The sequence below is a fragment of the Oncorhynchus masou genome, chromosome 16, assembly GCF_036934945.1.
Source record: "Oncorhynchus masou masou isolate Uvic2021 chromosome 16, UVic_Omas_1.1, whole genome shotgun sequence".
Classification (NCBI taxonomy): domain Eukaryota; kingdom Metazoa; phylum Chordata; class Actinopteri; order Salmoniformes; family Salmonidae; genus Oncorhynchus; species Oncorhynchus masou.
This window is the reverse complement of record NC_088227.1, coordinates 26600211-26620659: the sequence shown is the minus strand read 5'-3', so window position 1 is coordinate 26620659 and position 20449 is coordinate 26600211. Positions and strand designations below refer to the sequence as shown.

The window sequence follows — 20449 nt, the reverse complement described above, 5'->3', positions numbered from 1 at the left end:
TTCCCTTAGTGTCTTTATAGACATATCAAAACATCAGTGGTATACATTTTTAATTTCAAGAGTTTTCAGAATATATTAATCCTTAAAATGTAAGCTTGAACCGAGTCTAGAATTGTGTAACAAATTTGGTGACAAAGTAGTTGGAGATCTGCAGTGAGAGGTAAAGGGAGACGGCGAGGGGTAAAGGGAGACGGCGAGGGGTAAAGGGAGACAGAGATTGAGTCAATCTCAACCTTTCTGACTCAATCGTTCTTTCTCTCTGCAGCTCTCCCAACTACTTTGTCACCAAATGTATTACACAATTCTAAACTGGGTTCAGGCTTACATTTTAAGGATTAATCCATTCTGAAAACTTTCAATTAGAAATTAATACCCCTGATATTTTGATGCTGCTATGAAGGCACTTAGAGAAGTAGTGACTTGGCAACACTACTCTTTTCAGGGGGGGTTTATGTGGATTTAATGGTGAGAAGAGAACCGTTACTAAAGAGAATAAGTGGAAAAGGGAGTGGGAAAACAAACAGAAGTTGTGGCGGCTGGATTGACATTTTCTATTATTCAAATTGTGAAGAGGGAGAGACCATACTATTCCCTCGGAATCTGCTCATTATAGCTGCAGTTAAGGCTACACACTAACACATTTCACCATCTTTGGTATTCGCTATCCGAATCATCCTGATTCAACATTTGCTCAGGCAAACTCGGATGCTTTGCTGGTGGCACTGAGTTATTTAGAATTCAAGGCACATTTAACCAGCAAGGCTACCAAAGCATTCTACAGTGATACACCATCCCATCTGGTTTGCACCTAGTGGGACTTATCATTTGTTTTTCAACACGACAATGACCCAACACACCTCCAGGCTGTGTAAGGGCTATTTGACCAAGAAGGAGAGTGATGGAGTGCTGCATCAGATGACCTGGCCTCCACAACCACAAACCAATTGAGATGGTTTGAGATGAGTTGGACCACGGATTGAAGGAAAAGCAGCCAACAAGTGGTCAGCATATGCGGGAGCTCCTTCAAGACAGTTGGAAAAGCTTTTCAGGTGAGTACTGAAGCTGTTTGAGAGAATGCCAAGAGTGTGCAAAGCTGTCATCAAAGCAAACGGGTGGCTACTTTGAAGAATATAAAACACATTTTTTGGTTACATGATTCCATATGTGTTATTTCATAGTTTTGATGTCTTCACTATTATTCTAAAATGTTTAAAATAGTAAAAATAAAAATAAACCCTTGAATGAGTAGGTGTGTCTGTTGAAACCCAGGTATGGTCATTCTCTGGGTAGACGTTCATGTCTTTGTCTCTCTTCAGGAGGTATATTGACTGTCCTCCCAGGCAAGCGTTTGAGCCTTTACCTTAACTACCTCCAGCCCCCCCGCCTCGTAAGTGGCCTCCCACAGAAACTCATCCCTGGGCTAAATGAGGCTCAGCCTCAGTCTGACAGCTACTTTCCCAGCCCTATGTACTTTTTAATGCAGAAGATCCTGAGGACAAATTGTGGCTATTAGTTTGGGCTGTGGTCTTACCTCACTATTCATTACCCATGCCTCTGAGGATAATTCTCCAGGAGGGGGTGGATGCATCTGTTAGGGGTGGCTGGCTCAGGGCCAAGCCCAGATGAGGCCATGATGACAGAGATGGCTGCCGCAATGCTTGCCGGCTGACCTCCAGCCAACACAGCCACTTTAAAGCAGCTCTGACCGACAGATGGACTTTGGGCCCTCGAGGCAATTACCTCACCATGTCTAAGGTCATATCAGGGAAGGGTAGGGGAGTAGTGATTCAAAATGTTGAAATGATAAATGATAGGAGCTTGTTAGGAGTACAGTATAGCTCACAAAACGTTACATTAACCTCCATAGATTGAGACAATCCTTTTCTGGAGTGCAGTACTTTGGTTAGCGTGATGAATCTGGTATTGGTCAGAAATAAATATCCAAAGTGAAACATCCCATGGGATTGACTTTCCCATCGTAGCTGAACTATATTTCCCAGATCTCCCCTTCTCATTGGCCAGAGCCCTGTCCATCAGTCAGTCAGCTCTCAGGGCCTCCACTGGGTATTGACCCAGCCCAGTGTATAGGCACTGGTGGCGTTCAGAATGTTCCGGTGCAGGAAGAGGCGGGGCTTTGCTGGGTCGCTGTGGTAATGGAAGAGGCGGAAGTGAGCACGCTCCAGCTCCTTCAGTAGGCTGAACCAATAGCGCACCACAGATGGGTCGTCCCCGCCCACCTCGAAGCCCGCCCAGTGGAGGTGGATTTCTAGTAGTAGCTGACCCACAGAGCTCAGAACCCCTTCTAGAACCAGGTTCTCTAGAATCTTCCACTCCGCACTCTCCATGTCTGCCTTCAGAACATCCACCTGGAACAGAGAGGGAGAGAGACTCAACAATGATAATATCTCGCAGTAGGGAGAGACATAAGATGGAGAGAGGGGAAAAGGCCTTTTGATGGAGGTGAGGGAGAGTCAGTGCAAAGAGGGAGAGAGAAGGTCGGTTGAAGGACAAGTAGAAGAAAGGATGTGTCTGAGTAGAGGAGGAGGGAGGATATGCCGGGGAGAGGCTGAATGTGGTATAAGGTCTATGAAGAGGAGAAAGAGAGGTCCATTAACATTAATGTTAATAATGGCCTCAGGATATGATCTTACTGAGTCATCATATGCATGGGCTACTTTCAATGCACATACTGTATATTAGGCCTTGGGCCGCCATTTAAAGGTCTAATGCAGCTGTTTTTATCTCAATATTAAATCACTTCTGTGTGATTTTTATTTCTCAATTAAAATGTTCAAAAAGAAACCAAAAATAGCTTCTTAGCAGAGCATTTTCTCAAGCAATCATTTTTATAGGACTGTCAGGGAGTGGTTTTGAGTGGGGAGCGAAAAACTGAAAATGATATGTTATTGGCAGAGAGGTTTGGAACTTTCTTTCTTATTGGTCTGTATGGTGATGTCACCATGGAAGGCCAAAACTCCCACCAAAAGAAGCTGAAATTTCAGGCGGTCTTTTCAAACAGCAATTACACTAAAATGGCATTGTCATAATTTCACAGAATTATTCCAACCTCATAGTGTGGAAATACTGTATATATAAAACACAGGAAAATCATGTTCTGGACTGTACTGGGCCTTTAAATGTGCTGTAATGTTTCATGTCAACTCCTTGAAACCATACTGTTTCACAGCCTTATTAATGAAAGAGCTTCTCTTTGCTTTTGACATTTTATTTCACCAATTTATTCTCTCCTCTGTAACTTACTACCCTCTCATTGGCAGATTGCCTCATGGCCTCATGACATCACCATTGGCAACTTCCAATGCTGCCAATAATATTTGTCAATAGTTGACCCAAACCTTCCACAAACCAATCATATTTATCTTCCAGCACACTAGTGTTAACGCTAATGCAAGTGTTGAGTATCTGACCTGTCGAACAGAAAAACACTTCTTCAATGGCTAGAGTAAAATAACAACTTTAGCTGGCTGGCTCTCTGACAGCCCATATCCAATATCCCATAGCCACTCCATTCCTCGAAACAAAGGGCTAGCAAGACTTTACACAACCTTTATATTTCTTTAGTGACTGCAGAAATCCCTTTTCCCCCACATTCCAAGCCTTCCTAAAAGCAGCTATTCCCCAGATAGAACTAGTCAAAATGAAGTGATTTCTGTCTCTGGGCCTCCCAATGGATACGATCCCTCCCCAAGGCAATATAATGTTTCTAATTGGACAGACATGTCATAAAATGGGAACTGCCCTAACCAACAGGGATGTTATGACCCATGACCCCAATGCGTGTGTGCAGGCTATGAAGGTCTTACAAATCCCAGAATGGTTCTGCTCAAGATATACTTTTCTCAGGGTGTGTATTGAATGGGCTACTTTCAATAACTTCATTCTATTTGACAGTTTTATTCTCCCTGATGTGTCATCAGCTGGCATGCAAGGCAAGTCCCAAGGACTTCACAACATATCCCTCTCGATGTCCCCTAAGCCCACACCACCGGAAGCTCGTCTGCCCTTCGCTTCCCTAGTATGAGAAATTGTGAGCCCTCGAAAAGCTGCAGTCTTGCGTGAGCATCTCCAAATGGCCCCACACATCTCTGAAGAGATTTCCGATCACCGCAGTGCAGAAGTGTGTGTGTGTGTGTGTGTGTGTGTGTGTGTGTGTGTGTGTGTGTGTGTGTGTGTGTGTGTGTGTGTGTGTGTGTGTGTGTGTGTGTGCGTGAGTGAGAGGAATAGAGATATGCAGACAGAAACTACTTTGACAGGGAGGATTGGAAGTAGGGCAATAACTAATGGATTTGGGGAGGGAGGGTAGGTGGGTGCATGGTGATTTGGCCTGAATTGTGGTCTACTGAGGGAGGTTCAGTGAGGCCGATGGGTGTTGGAGCTTTTATTTAGTTGTTTAGTGAGGCTATGCCTCAGTCTCCCTTCTCCCAAGGTCAGCAGTAGCCTTGTCTTGTTCCTAGTGTTGTGTCTTAAACACTGTAGTCTTAAAGCATTGCTATAAAGCAACTAGAAAATATGTCTACCATCGCCTTTTACTTTTGGGCCACACACTCAGCCCAGACCTTTAATTGTGAAGTCTCTGTCAGCCCAGACCTTTAGTTGTGAAGTTTCTCTCAGCCCAGACCTTTAGTTGTGAAGTTTCTCTAAGCCAAGACCTTTAGTTGTGAAGTCTCACTCAGCCCAGACCTTTAGTTGTGAAGTTTCTCTAAGCCAAGACCTTTAGTTGTGAAGTCTCACTCAGCCAAGACCTTTAGTTGTGAAGTCTCTCTCAGCCCAGACCTTTAGTTGTGAAGTGTCTCTCAGCCCAGACCTTTAGTTGTGAAGTCTCTGTCAGCGCAGACCTTTAGTTGTGAAGTCACACTCAGCCAGACCTTTAATTGTGAAGTCTCTGTCAGCCCAGACCTTTAGTTGTGAAGTCTCTCTCAGCCCAGACCTTTAGTTGTGAAGTGTCTCTCAGCCAAGACCTTTAGTTGTGAAGTCTCTCTCAGCCCAGACCTTTAGTTGTGAAGTGTCTCTCAGCCCAGACCTTTAGTTGTGAAGTCTCTCTCAGCCAAGACCTTTAGTTGTGAGGTTTCTCTCAGCCCCGACCTTTAGTTGTGAAGTGTCTCTCAGCCAAGACCTTTAGTTGTGAAGTCTCTCTCAGCCCAGACATTTAGTTGTGAAGTCTCTCTCAGCCCAGACCTTTAGTTGTGAAGTCTCTCTCAGCCCAGACCTTTAGTTGTGAAGTTTCTCTCAGCCCAGACCTTTAGTTGTGAAGTTTCTCTCAGCCAAGACCTTCAGTTGTGAAGTGACTCTCAGCCAAGACCTTTAGTTGTGAAGTCTCTCTCAGCCCAGACCTTTAGTTGTGAAATTTCTCTCAGCCAAGACCTTTAGTTGTGAAGTCTCTCTCAGCCCAGACCTTTAGTTGTGAAGTTTCTCTCAGCCAAGACCTTTAGTTGTGAAGTGTCTCTCAGCCCAGACCTTTAGTTGTGAAGTTTCTCTCAGCCCAGACCTTTAGTTGTGAAGTGTCTCTCAGCCCAGACCTTTAGTTGTGAAGTGTCTCTCAGCCCAGACCTTTAGTTGTGAAGTGTCTCTCAGCCCAGACCTTTAGTTGTGAAGTATCTGTCAGGCAGTAAAGTAAAGTAATTGTGGTCCCTCGGGCTCAAGAGGGAGGAGGTCAGAATCTCTCCCTCTTTTCTAATGAGGAAAAACAGAGAGCATGTTCACTGTTCACAGCCTGCTGGCTCAACGTGTGTGTGTTTACCTAACCCCTAATGGTTTAAGCCGATAAATGCACAGCCACCTACACACTATTTTTTAACCGCCAAGGTGATGTCCTCAACAGAATCACTGAGAACCCAGATACCCTGTTATCTCTTTGTGATAAGAGAGGAACTTTACATCCCAGTCAGAGAGACACTGCAGACAATATTCAATGAGTTGAGTCGGCCTTCCGCTGGAATGAAATCCATTCAGCCATCAAACAGAAGCAGATTAGGGATAAAACTATTTTTATGAATTCATTTCTAAACACTTTTGAGGAAAGCTGATCGTTTGGTGTGAACAAACAAGTTAGCTGACCTCTGATGAACCTTTATAAATGGAAACTGACACTTGAGTCTAACTAATAGGCCCATAATTATTTATTTCAGCGGCTAATTGCAGTTTTTGCAGAACTTATTGTGGCGTCCTTCATAGCCCAAAATACCAGCAACTTCATCAAGAGGCTCGAACGTCTTGGCATAACGGTTTAAAGCTGTTTGGCTGATTAACACAAGATAACAAGTTTGAGCCCAAATATGTCACAATGCTTACATGTGTTTATGACAATTTTGATACAACACAGTACACAGGTAAGCTGGGCTACAGGGATGTATTTTCTGCCTGTGTGACTCTATGATTGTATCAAGCAGAGATGAAGTATTTTGTGTTCTTTAATTAGTGGATGTGAGGCAGGGGGAAACATATCTGAAACAGGCCTCTCCAGAGACCATCGTAATGAGCAGACATTTAATTACACTTCAATGGGATCAGGAGAGAGAGGTTCTGTTTAGACTCTCACAGCCTCCCCTAACAACTGGTCCAGGGTCTGTTCTGTTTCCAAACTGTCCCCCACACCTGCATGATAACACTAACCCTAACCATGGTGAGGAAAGGCTTGCATTGTGGAGGAGTGGAAGCCATGTTGGAAGCTGTGTGTCCCTCTTGTGACAGTGTGGATGTGAGACATTAAGAAGTGACCTGATTGTCAGAAAGAGTATCTCTGATTGTTGTTCTATTGTGCATTAGGAGAAAGCAAATGCATTTCCATGAGATCTGAAGGACTGTTGAATTGGTGTGTTCATCCCCATGGAGACAGCCTCTGATGGTGACCAGAGCGGGTATGACTCATTTATGAGCTGTGTAATCACCGATAAGGAACACAAACTAATGCATATTTTGACCTTTAGAAGCGACTCAGTTCTCCGTGCTATTCTTCTGTCACAAAGCCAGAGAGAAGAAAGACAAACCGTTGTTTCTGTAGCATGCTGTGTACTCACATTAAAAAAATCCCAGTATGCAGATAGATGTGTGTGTTGCTTTGCATCTAAAGCAGGTACAGGGATGGGGTCTGTTCTTTATCTGTCACACACACAGACACACACGAACACGCACCCACACGTCTTAATTATTTCTCCCACACTAATTTGTATGGTATAGTGAGCTTTGTTTCTGGTTCCAAAAGAGGAATTAATGGCTGACGCCTCTAAGCATGGACTTGCTAATGCTAGGCGCCGGTGCGTGGCTTGTTGGCATTCTGCTCAAGAGCCTGATTTAAATTTGCACTGATTAAACTGTTGCTCATACTAAAAAGGAGAGAAAAAAACAGAGTGATGAATTAGACTGAGGTACCCTGCCTTCTGGAACATGCAGTGAGCGGTTAGAATTCACAAAACGAGAGCAGCACAAATAAATGAAGTCAGATGAATTCTGTTGAGGTAGATTGATTATCTGTGTGAGAGTATCAACCCAAACCCAAAAGCACTGATCTCACATCAACTGTCAACTCCTTTCCACTATACAACTTCCACAAACTTGAATTATCACCGTCTTCAAGTCCTCATCAAAGACTAACTCCTTCCACAGGATGGCTGGGATCTCGCCCGAATATTTTTTAAAGATTTTTTATAAAATAATAAAATAAAAAAATGTACCCCCTTTTCTCCCCAATTTTGTGGTATCCAATTGGTAGTTAGTCTTGTCCCATCACTGAAACTCCCATACAGACTCGGGAGAGGAGAAGGTCGAAAGCAGTGTGACCTCCGAAATACAACCCAGCTGAGCCGCACTGCTTCTTGACACAATGCCCACTTAACCCGGAAGCCAGCGGCACCAATTTGTTGGAGAAAACACCGTACACCTGGCGACCGTGTCAGCATTCATTGGGCCCTGCCCGCCACAGAAGTCTCTAGAGCGGACAAGAACATCCCTGCCAGCCAAACCCTCCCCTAAACGGGTCGACGCTGGGCCGATTGTGTGCCGCCCCATGGGTCTCCAGGTCGCGGCCAGCTGCGACAGAGCCTGGACTCTAACCAGTATCTCGAGTGGCGCAGCTTTTGACCACTGTGCCACTCGGTAGGCCCTCGTCTGAATGCTTCTATTCTCACCCAAATGCTATGCATACTTTTGCTGTATTTAGGGAAGGTCGCCGTTCTACACATGCACCGCTGGCTTGTTGTTTGTGTGTGTGTGTGCGTGTGTGTGTGTGTGTGTGTGTGTGTGTGTGTGTGTGTGTGTGTGTGTGTGTGTGTGTGTGTGTGTGTGTGTGTGTGTGTGTGTGTGTGTGTGTGTGTGTGTGTGTGTGTGTGTGTGTGTGGATTTCATTGATCTTGTATGCAGATCCATACCTGATGAGGCAGAACACAGAGCCCTGGGGGACTTAATATTCTGAATTCTAATGTTTAAAGGAGGAAAGCCATAACTATAAGTGAGTTTTCTGCCCTCCAGCGCAAGATGAGACATTGGAGGAATGAATGATGAGCAGTAGAGTTTCAGGAGTCAACAAGCCATACTAAAGTTCAACCTCTCAGCTCATAGGGAGAGAACAGATTCATTTTCTTATAGCCTTTTCTGGTTGAGGTGAGAAAAATAAGTGATTTTGGTTTGTTTTTATGGTGACTTTTGTAGTGACTATTGCATGGGTTGTGTGTATTGTGGTCAAGTATAGGATTTACTGTAATAGACAGGTCCTGTACATTGTGTGCTGGGTTACTCTATTACTCTATACTCCAAAAGATTAGACTGGCAGCTTTAACTTGAGGCTATTTTTATCTATAATGGGTGAACGGTTTAGAATTTACAGCACTTTTTGTACATATTCCCCACATTTTAGGGGAGTAAAAGTATTGAGCAAATTCACATATACTGTATGTCTATTAAAGTAGACAAAGGTTAAGTATTTAGTCCGATATTGATAGCACGAAATGACTTTATTTTCTGCTTATTTTGTGTTTCAGATTTATTTATGCCCAATAGAAATGAATGGTAAATAATGTATTGGGCCATTTTGGAGTCACTTTTATTGTAAATAAGAATAGAATATGTTTCTGAACACTTCTTCTATTACGGATAATCCTGAATGAATCGTGAATAATGTACAAAAAGACAATGAACAAAAAGTGCTGTAATTTCTCAATGGTTCACTCAAAATATATGAAAATACACTCAAATTAAAGCAGACAGTCTACACTTTAACCTTATAGCTATCGTTTGAATCCCAAAATTTTGAAGTATAGAGCCAAAATAATTTTAAAAATGCTTCACTGTCCCAATAAATACGGAGGGCACTGTGTACTCTCTGGGTATAATCCCATACATGAGTTATTCGTTATGTCTGCCTCAGGCCACATTGGCCCATTTGTAATCTCCCTTTACCCATAAACCCCTTCTCCTCTCTGTGCATTCTGACCTCTCTGTGTCCAAAGTCATTGAGAATGGTGGCCAGTTTCTTGGTGTTGCTGTGCTGTCGTTGGGCGGGGATGGCTGGGTTGGGGTCCCTCCAGTCTACGGAGAGACGATGGAGCCACATGTCTGACTCCTGTAGGTGGGCCTGCCTAAGGCTGGGGTCAAAACAGTGCACCTCACAGCCCGCCCTGGCCAGAGAGCGCTCCACAGTCTTATCCTCCATACCCAACCTATGGTAGAGAGAGACAGAGAGAAAAGGTTATATACAGCATATTTGATGGATGGTTGAGTGGATGGCTACAGATAGAATTATATATGGCATATCGTATAAGGACTTCTGTTTGTACATCTGATGGAGCTGAAAAGTATTGCTCACTTCAGCAGCTCAATGAATAATTCAGAGGAAGGCTGAAAGTATGGGAGGATATGAGCAGAAACATATTTGATTTCTTCTTGATTGTTTTCAAGACTGACAAAGGCTTGTTTTGCCCCTCCCTCTCTTCCCTCTTTTCCCACTGGGCACAAGCATCAATTCGATGTCCATTCCACATGTGATTTCATTGAAATGCCTTGGAAACAACGTTGATTCAACTGGTGTGTGTCAAATCAAATGTTATTTGTCAGGTGCTTTGAAAAATAAATTGGTGTAGACTAACAATAAAATACTTACTTACTGGCCCTTCCCAACAATGCAGAGAGAAAGAAAATAGAGAAACAATATAAAACTAATGACACGTAATAATACAAGCAATAATAAACACACAATAAGTAACGTTAACTTGGCTATGACTTGGGTGGCTGGAGTCTTTGAAAATGTTTAGGGCCTTCCTCTGACACCGCCTGGTATAGAGGTCCTGGATGGCAGGGAGCTCGGCCGGGGCGATGGACTGGGCAGTACACACTACCCTCTGTAGCGCCTTGCAGTCGGATGCCAAGCAGTCCCCATACCAAGCGGTGATGCAGACAGTCAATATGCTCTCAATGGTGCAGCTGTAGAGTTATTTGAGTATTTGAGGCCCCATGCCAAATCTTTTCAGCCTCCTGAGGGGGTAGAGGTGTTGTCGTGGCCTCTTCACGATTGTGTTGGTGTGTGTGGAGCATGACAGATCCTTAGTGATGTGGACACCAAGGAACTTGAAGCTCTTGATTTGCTCCACTACAGACCTGTCGATGTGCATGGGGGTGTGCTCGGTCCTCCGTTTCCAGTTGTCCACTATCAGCTCCTTTATCTTGCAGACATTGAAGAAGAGGTTGTTGTCCTGGCACCACACTGCCAGGTCTCTGACCTCCTCCCTTTATGCTGTCTCATTGTCATCAGTGATCAGGCCTATCACCGTCAGCAATCTTAATGATGGTGTTGGAGTCATGCGTGGCCACGCAGTCATGGGTGAACAGGGAGTACACCCATGAGTACACGCATGAACATCCCATCAGGAAGTTCAGGATCCAGTTGCAGAGGCTGGTGTTCAGTCCCAAGGTCCTGAGCTTAGTGATGAGCTTGGAGGGCACTATAATGTTGAACGTGGAGCTGTAGTCAATGAACAGAATTCTCACATAGGTGTTCCTTTTGTCCAGGTGGGAAAGGGCAGTGTGAAGTACAGTAGAGATTGCGTCATCTGTGGATCTGTTGGGGTGGAATGTGAATTGGAGTGGGTCCAGGGTGTCTGGGATGATGGTGTTGATGTGAGACATGACCAGCCTTTCAAAGAATTTCATGGCTACAGATGTGCGTGCTTGGTGTTCTTGGGCACAGGGACTATGGTGGTCTGCTTGAAACATGTAGGTACTACAGACTAGGTCAGGGAGAGGTTGAAAATGTCAGTGAAGACACTTGCCAGTTGGTCAGCGCATACTCTGAGTATGCGTTCTGATAATCCATCTGGCCCAGCGGCCTTGTGAATGTTAACCTGTTTAAGGTCTTACATTGGCTACGGAGAGCGTGATCACACAGTCGTCCGGGATAGCTGGTGCTCTCATGCAGGGTTCAATGTTGCTTGCCTCAAAGTGAGCATAGAAGGCATTTACCTTGTCTGGTACACTCTAAGGAAAAATTATGCCAAAATAGTTATTTGTGGAGGGATAGGGTTCTACCAAGAACCCTTTTGATCAGAAGAACCCTTTTTGGAAGACAAGGGTTCTTTGTAAGACAAATGGTTCTATCTAGAACCTTTAACATCTTAAGAACCGTTTTTGGAAGAAAGGGTTCCTTGTTGATTCTTTGGAAGGAAATAAGGGTTCTTCACAGAACCATATATAATATTTCCCAGCATGTTTTATTGCATGGAGATTTTCAGAATTGTTTGTTTTACTTTAATATCTGTGTTTTTGCATTTACATTGATTGGTTAATAACTGTAATGCTATACAAAGACAAATAACACACGTTTCTAAACTAATCCAATCTGTTGGATTTATTGCACCCGTTACTGAGATGGTTGTTCCAGTTTAGATGATTGAGGTCGTCTCAGTATTCAATTTCCACTACCCTGGCAGTCATTCTGAATGGAAGTTGTGGGTGATTAACAATTCCTCTTTTGGATATCCTAACTCTGGCTGGATTCCAATAGGAATTGCCCATCACTTTGCAAACCAGCCTAATGGGACTTGCAGGCCTGATGTGGCTTGTAACCAGGAGATAACTAGGCCATCAAAGAAAGGCATTATGATATATGTAATATATTCTCATAAATAATACAATTTTAAAGGCTAATAAGGCTGGTGGAACCGTTCATAGAGGGTTCTAGGAAGAACCGTTAGATTATAAAATGGTTCTTAGTAGAACCCTTCAGAGTGTTCTAGGCAGAACCCTTCAAAGAGGGTTCCAGGTAGAACAATATACAGGGGGTTCTTTGAAGAACCCTACATAGAGGGTTCTAGATAGAACGCTCTGCATATGATTCTACCAAACACCAAAAAGGGTTCCCCTATGGGAACAAACTGAAGAACCTTGTATCATGTCACTGAAGAACCTTGCTCGTGTCACTGGGCAGCTCATGGCTAGGTTTCCCTGATATTTTGCAAGCCCTGCCACATCCGACGAGCATCAGAGCCAGCGTCTCCCTTTTCTCTCTTCTTTTCTCTCTCCACCCTTTCTTCTCTTCTCACTTTTTTCCTCTTTCACTGAAAGCTCCTTGTCATCTGTAAATCATTGCAGGCAGACCTCTCTCTCTCTCCTCCTCTCCTCTTCTCTCCCCCCTGCCTCTATCTCCATCTCCCTGTCTGTGTATCTGAGTGTGTTGTTCATGATGTGGCTCGCTGTATCTCTGTACAGTAATTGTGGCTCAGGGAGTATCTCTCAAAGCTAATTTCTCATGGATGAGCTACTCTGGTCCCCCATAGACAATCCTGCATTTAGGAGGGGGATGCAGGGATGAGATGAGAGAGGTAAGGGCAGGGAGGGAAATGCTGCCTTCAGACATCTCTGTTACTCTCTCTGCTAAATGATTCAGTTAACACAACCACTAATGGTATCATAGCTGGCCCTACCAGGAGAATGGCTTGTTCTTCGCTATCGTTTTAGTCAAAAGATACTTCAGATGACAGGGCTTGCTGTTTTGATGAGAGGATGGGGAAAGACAAAGTACCTTCATGGTGACTCTGTGTGCCTCCCAAATGGCTCCCTATTCCCTTTCTTATATACAATAATATATATCTTTTTTTAAACTTTATTTAACTCAGTAAGTCAGTTAAGAACAAATTCTTATTTTCAATGATGGCCTAGGAACAGTGGGTTAACTGCCTTGTTCAGGGGCACAGCGACAGGTTAAGGTCCCTAAGGGAAATGGTCAAAAGTAGTGCACTATACAGAGAATAGGGTGCCATTTGGGATGTAACCATGTCTGTCTGTCTGCTTCCCTGGAGTACATGTCTGATAGAAGAGGGTGGTAATCACACAGTGTCTACAGGTAGTTATCCTCTGTCCCACAAGACTATGTGGTGAAAGCGGGGAAAGACAGAACCTCTGCTGTCAGGGAGAAGAGAAGTGTGTGTGTCTGTGTGTGTCTGTGTGTGTGTGTGTGTGTGTGTCTGTGTGTGTGTGTGTCTGTGTGTGTGTGTGTGTGTGTGTGTGTCTATGTGTGTGTGTGTGTCTGTGTCTGTGTGTGTGTCTGTGTGTGTTTCTGTGTGTGTGTGTCTGTGTGTGTCTGCGTGTGTGTGTGTGTGTGTGTCTGTGTGTGTGTGTGTGCGTGTGTGTGTGTGTGTCTGTGTGTGTGTGTGTGTGTGTGTGTGTGTGTGTGTGTGTGTGTGTGTGTGTGTGTGTGTGTGTGTGTCGGGGGTGGGGGTTGTGACACAAGGGTGGACTATGGTCATTTTAGCTTTATCAACACCAGCACCGCTTCTAATGATCCCTGATCCCATGTAGGATCACATATTCTGGGTAATAAGTGATCCTCTATCCATCTCTAACTCTCTTATCCCCCCTCTCTCTCTGCCCCTCTCTCTCTCCATCTACCATCCATATCTCCTCCAACCTGTTAAACCATATCCACTATCCAGTTACAAGGAGCACAAATGTGATGGTGAGTAAGGTCTCTGAAAGTCAAAGAAGAACAGTTCTTCCTTTCTGCACTACTAAAGATATGGAGACTATGGGACTGGGGATGAGGACTATGAGACTGGGGATGAGGACTATGAGACTGGGGATGAGGACTATGAGACTGGGGATGAGGACTATGGGACTGGGGATGAGGACTATGGGACTGGGGATGAGGACTATGGGACTGTGGATGAGGACCGTGGGACTGGGGATAAGGACTATGGGACTGGGGATGAGGATCGTGGGATTGAGGATGAGGACAATAAGGGCTTGGGAATGATGACCGTGGGACTGGGGATGAGGATTGAGGGACTGGTGATGAGGACAATAAGGGTTTGGGAATGACGACTGTGGGACTGGGGATGAGGACTGGGGATAAGGGCCGTGGGACTGGGGATGCGGACCATGGGACTGGGAATGAGGACTATGGGACTTGGGATGAGGACTATGGGACTGGGGATGAGGGCTATGGGACTGGGGATGAAGGCTATGGGACTGGGGATGAGTACTATGGGACTGGGGATGAGGGCTATGGGACTGGGGATGAGGGCTATGAGACTGGGGATGAGGGCTATGAGACTGGGGATGAGGACTACGAGACTGGGGATGAGGACTATGGGACTGGGGATGAGGACTATGGGACTGGGGATGAGGGCTATGGAACTGGGGATGAGGACTATGGGAATGGGGATGAGGGATATGGGACTGGGGATGAGGGCTATGGGACTGGGGATGAGGACTATGGAACTGGGGATGAGGGCTATGGAACTGGGGATGAGTACTATGGGACTGGGGATGAGGACTATGGGACTGGGGATGAGGACTATGGGACTGGGGATGAGGGCTATGGTACTGGGTATGAGGGCTATGGGACTGGGGATGAGGACTATGGGACTGGGGATGAGGACTATGGGACTGGGGATGAGGGCTATGGGACTGGGGATGAGGGCTATGGGACTGGGGATGAGGACTATGGGACTGGGGATGAGGGCTATGGGACTGGGGATGAGGGCTATCGGACTGGGGATGAGGACTATGGGACTGGGGATGAGGGCTATGGGACTGGGGATGAGGACTATGGGACTGGGGATGAGGACTATGGGACTGGGGATGAGGGCTATGGGACTGGGGATGACTATGGGACTGGGGATGAGGGCTATGGGACTGGGGATGAGGACTATGGGACTGGGGATGAGGGCTATGGACCTAGGGATGATGACCATGAGACTGGGGATGGGGACTATGGGACTGGGGATGAGTACTATGGGACTGGGGATGAGGACTATGGGACTGGGGATGAGGACTATGGGACTGGGGATGAGGGCTATGGAACTGGGGATGAGGACTATGGGACTGGGGATGAGGACTATGGGACTGGGGATGAGGACTATGGGACTGGGGATGAGGGCTATGGGACTGGGTATGAGGGCTATGGGACTGGGGATGAGGGCTATGGGACTGGGGATGAGGACTATGGGACTGGGGATGAGGGCTATCGGACTGGGGATGAGGGCTATGGGACTGGGGATGAGGGCTATGGGACTGGGGATGAGGACTATGGGACTGGGGATGAGGGCTATGGGACTGGGGATGACTATGGGACTGGGGATGAGGGCTATGGGACTGGGGATGAGGGCTATGGGACTGGGGATGAGGACTATGGGACTGGGGATGAGGGCTATGGACCTAGGGATGATGACTATGAGACTGGGGATGAGGACTATGGGACTGGGGATGAGTACTATGGGACTGGGGATGAGGGCTATGGGACTGGGGATGAGGGCTATGGGACTGGGGATGAGGACTATGGGACTGGGGATGAGGGCTATGGGACTGGGGATGAGGACTATGGGACTGGGGATGAGGGCTATGGACCTAGGGATGATGACCATGAGACTGGGGATGGGGACTATGGGACTGGGGATGAGTACTATGGGACTGGGGATGAGGACTATGGGACTGGGGATGAGGACTATGGGACTGGGGATGAGGGCTATGGAACTGGGGAGGAGGACTATGGGACTGGGGATGAGGACTATGGGACTGGGGATGAGGACTATGGGACTGGGGATGAGGGCTATGGGACTGGGTATGAGGGCTATGGGACTGGGGATGAGGGCTATGGGACTGGGGATGAGGACTATGGGACTGGGGATGAGGGCTATCGGACTGGGGATGAGGACTATGGGACTGGGGATGAGGGCTATGGGACTGGGGATGAGGACTATGGGACTGGGGATGAGGGCTATGGGACTGGGGATGACTATGGGACTGGGGATGAGGGCTATGGGACTGGGGATGAGGGCTATGGGACTGGGGATGAGGACTATGGGACTGGGGATGAGGGCTATGGACCTAGGGATGATGACTATGAGACTGGGGATGAGGACTATGGGACTGGGGATGAGTACTATGGGACTGGGGATGAGGGCTATGGGACTGGGGATGAGGACTATGGGACTGGGGATGAGGGCTATGGGACTGGGGATGAGGACTATGGGACTGGGGATGAGGGCTATGGAACTGGGGATGAGGGCTATGGAACTGGGGATGAGGACTATGGGACTGGGGATGAGGGCTATGGGACTAGGGATGAGGACTATGGGACTGGGGATGAGGGCTATGGAACTGGGGATGAGGGCTATGGAACTGGGGACTGCATTAGGGGAATTTCTGAGTGACTCCATTAACACACAGCAGTTCTGCTCAGTGTGCTACACCTCCAGGGCAGGAATAGAGGGAGAAAAAAGGAGAGAGAGAAACAGAAAGAGAGTGAAAGACAGACAGAAAACTAGAGTGGTGGGAGGGAGGAAAGGGATGGATAGAATGAGAAAAAGGAAGTAGAGATGGGGGTAAAGTATGGGTCCTTGGTATTTCATGTGTGAAATCACACCATGGTCCCCCATGCGATGCGCCAGGCCAATGAAAGAACATCTGCTCACCCTGCCTGGGCACCGCCACTCACGCCTCATTTAACAGCACGCACGTAGCGCACGCACATATACACTATGATATTTTACATTCGTGTTTGACAGATCTTAATTTGCAGCAGTGGAGCGTAGTGTTGGGTGGACTGGGTGGTGGGGGGGGGGTGGGGGGGGGGTTGTTAGGTAAAGAAGGATACAATTCTCCTGGGGATAATATACCAGACATTCCTGGCTACAGCATGACAACCAACTATCTACAGACGTGTGTGTGTGTGTGTGTGTGTGTGTGTGTGTGTTAGATAGATAGATAGAGACACAGACACAGACACAGACAGAGAAGGAAAGAGAGAAATCTAGACCACGGACAGAGGACAAGGGAAGAGAGAAATCTAGGCCACGGACAGGGGACAGGAAAGAGAGAAATCTAGACCACGGACAGGGGACTGGGAAGAGAGAAATATAGGCAACGGACAGGGGACTGGGAAGAGAGAAATATAGGCCACGGACAGGGGACAGGAAAGAGAGAAATCTAGACCACGGACAGGAGACAGGAAAGAGAGAAATCTAGACCACGGACAGAGGACAAGGGAAGAGAGAAATCTAGGCCACGGACAGGGGACAGGAAAGAGAGAAATCTAGACCACGGACAGGGGACTGGGAAGAGAGAAATATAGGCCACGGACAGGGGACAGGAAAGAGAGAAATCTAGACCACGGACAGGAGACAGGAAAGAGAGAAATCTAGGCCACGGACAGGGGACTGGGAAGAGAGAAATATAGGCCACGGACAGGGGACAGGAAAGAGAGAAATCTAGACCACGGACAGGAGACAGGAAAGAGAGAAATCTAAACCACGGACAGGGGACTGGGAAGAGAGAAATATAGGCCACGGACAGGGGACAGGAAAGAGAGAAATCTAGACCACGGACAGGAGACAGGAAAGAGAGAAATCTAGGCCACGGACAGGGGACTGGGAAGAGAGAAATATAGGCCACGGACAGGGGACAGGAAAGAGAGAAATCTAGACCACGGACAGGAGACAGGAAAGAGAGAAATCTAGACCACGGACAGGGGACTGGGAAGAGAGAAATATAGGCCACGGACAGGGGACAGGAAAGAGAGAAATCTAGACCACGGACAGGAGACAGGAAAGAGAGAAATCTAGGCCACGGACAGGGGACTGGGAAGAGAGAAATATAGGCCACGGACAGGGGACAGGAAAGAGAGAAATCTAGACCACGGACAGGGGACTGGGAAGAGAGAAATATAGGCCACGGACAGGGGACAGGAAAGAGAGAAATCTAGACCACGGACAGGAGACAGGAAAGAGAGAAATCTAGGCCACGGACAGGGGACTGGGAAGAGAGAAATATAGGCCACGGACAGGGGACAGGAAAGAGAGAAATCTAGACCACGGACAGGAGACAGGAAAGAGAGAAATCTAGACCATGGACAGGGGACTGGGAAGAGAGAAATATAGGCCACGGACAGGGGACAGGAAAGAGAGAAATCTAGACCACGGACAGGAGACAGGTAAGAGAGAAATCTAGGCCACGGACAGGGGACTGGGAAGAGAGAAATATAGGCCACGGACAGGGGACAGGAAAGAGAGAAATCTAGACCACGGACAGGAGACAGGAAAGAGAGAAATCTAGACCACGGACAGGGGACTGGGAAGAGAGAAATATAGGCCACGGACAGGGGACAGGAAAGAGAGAAATCTAGACCACGGACAGGAGACAGGAAAGAGAGAAATCTAGGCCACGGACAGGGGACTGGGAAGAGAGAAATATAGGCCACGGACAGGGGACAGGAAAGAGAGAAATCTAGACCACGGACAGGAGACAGGAAAGAGAGAAATCTAGACCACGGACAGGGGACTGGGAAGAGAGAAATATAGGCCACGGACAGGGGACAGGAAAGAGAGAAATCTAGACCACGGACAGGAGACAGGAAAGAGAGAAATCTAGGCCACGGACAGGGGACTGGGAAGAGAGAAATATAGGCCACGGACAGGGGACAGGAAAGAGAGAAATCTAGACCACGGACAGGAGACAGGAAAGAGAGAAATCTAGACCACGGACAGGGGACTGGGAAGAGAGAAATATAGGCCACGGACAGGGGACAGGAAAGAGAGAAATCTAGACCACGGACAGGAGACAGGAAAGAGAGAAATCTAGGCCACGGACAGGGGACTGGGAAGAGAGAAATATAGGCCACGGACAGGGGACAGGAAAGAGAGAAATCTAGACCACGGACAGGAGACAGGAAAGAGAGAAATCTAGACCATGGACAGGGGACTGGGAAGAGAGAAATATAGGACACGGACAGGGGACAGGAAAGAGAGAAATCTAGACCACGGACAGGAGACAGGAAAGAGAGAAATCTAGGCCACGGACAGGGGACTGGGAAGAGAGAAATATAGGCCACGGACAGGGGACAGGAAAGAGAGAAATCTAGACCACGGACAGGAGACAGGAAAGAGAGAAATCTAGACCACGGACAGGGGACTGGGAAGAGAGAAATATAGGCCACGGACAGGGGACAGGAAAGAGAGAAATCTAGACCACGGACAGGAGACAGGAAAGAGAGAAATCTAGACCACGGACAGGGGACTGGGAAGAGAGAAATATAGGCCACGGACAGGGGACAGGAAAGAGAGAAATCTAGACCATGGACAGGAGACAGGAAAGAGAGAAATCTAGGCCACGGACAGGGGACTGGGAAGAGAGAAATATAGGCCACGGACAGGGGACAGGAAAGAGAGAAATCTAGACCACGGACAGGAGACAGGAAAGAGAGAAATCTAGACCACGGACAGGGGACTGGGAAGAGAGAAATATAGGCCACGGACAGGGGACAGGAAAGAGAGAAATCTAGACCACGGACAGGAGACAGGAAAGAGAGAAATCTAGGCCACGGACAGGGGACTGGGAAGAGAGAAATATAGGCCACGGACAGGGGACAGGAAAGAGAGAAATCTAGACCACGGACAGGAGACAGGAAAGAGAGAAATCTAGACCACGGACAGGGGACTGGGAAGAGAGAAATATAGGCCACGGACAGGGGACAGGAAAGAGAGAAATCTAGACCACGGACAGGAGACAGGAAAGAGAGAAATCTAGACCACGGACAGGGGACTGGGAAGAGAGAAATATAGGCCACGGACAGGGGACAGGAAAGAGAGAAATCTAGACCACGGACAGGAGACAGGAAAGAGAGAAATCTAGGCCACGGACAGGGGACTGGGAAGAGAGAAATATAGGCCACGGACAGGGGACAGGAAAGAGAGAAATCTAGACCACGGACAGGAGACAGGAAAGAGAGAAATCTAGACCACGGACAGGGGACTGGGAAGAGAGAAATATAGGCCACGGACAGGGGACAGGAAAGAGAGAAATCTAGACCACGGACAGGAGACAGGAAAGAGAGAAATCTAGACCACGGACAGGGGACTGGGAAGAGAGAAATATAGGCCACGGACAGGGGACAGGAAAGAGAGAAATCTAGACCACGGACAGGAGACAGGAAAGAGAGAAATCTAGACCACGG

General features: G+C 47.2%; 1 protein-coding gene across 1 annotated transcript in view; it reads right to left on the bottom strand.

Moving 5' to 3' along the window:
- Positions 1-81: 81 nt before the first annotated feature.
- The window catches only part of LOC135557759 (probable methyltransferase-like protein 24), an 83742-nt gene continuing 63374 nt past the window's right edge, over positions 82-20449 (bottom strand). The window contains exons 4-5 of the mRNA XM_064991341.1: positions 9443-9668; positions 82-2366 (exon numbers count right to left, since the gene is read on the bottom strand). Of these exons, the coding sequence (XP_064847413.1) occupies positions 2049-2366; positions 9443-9668 (544 nt within the window). The 3' untranslated portion in view covers positions 82-2048. The remainder of the gene's footprint in view (positions 2367-9442; positions 9669-20449) is intronic.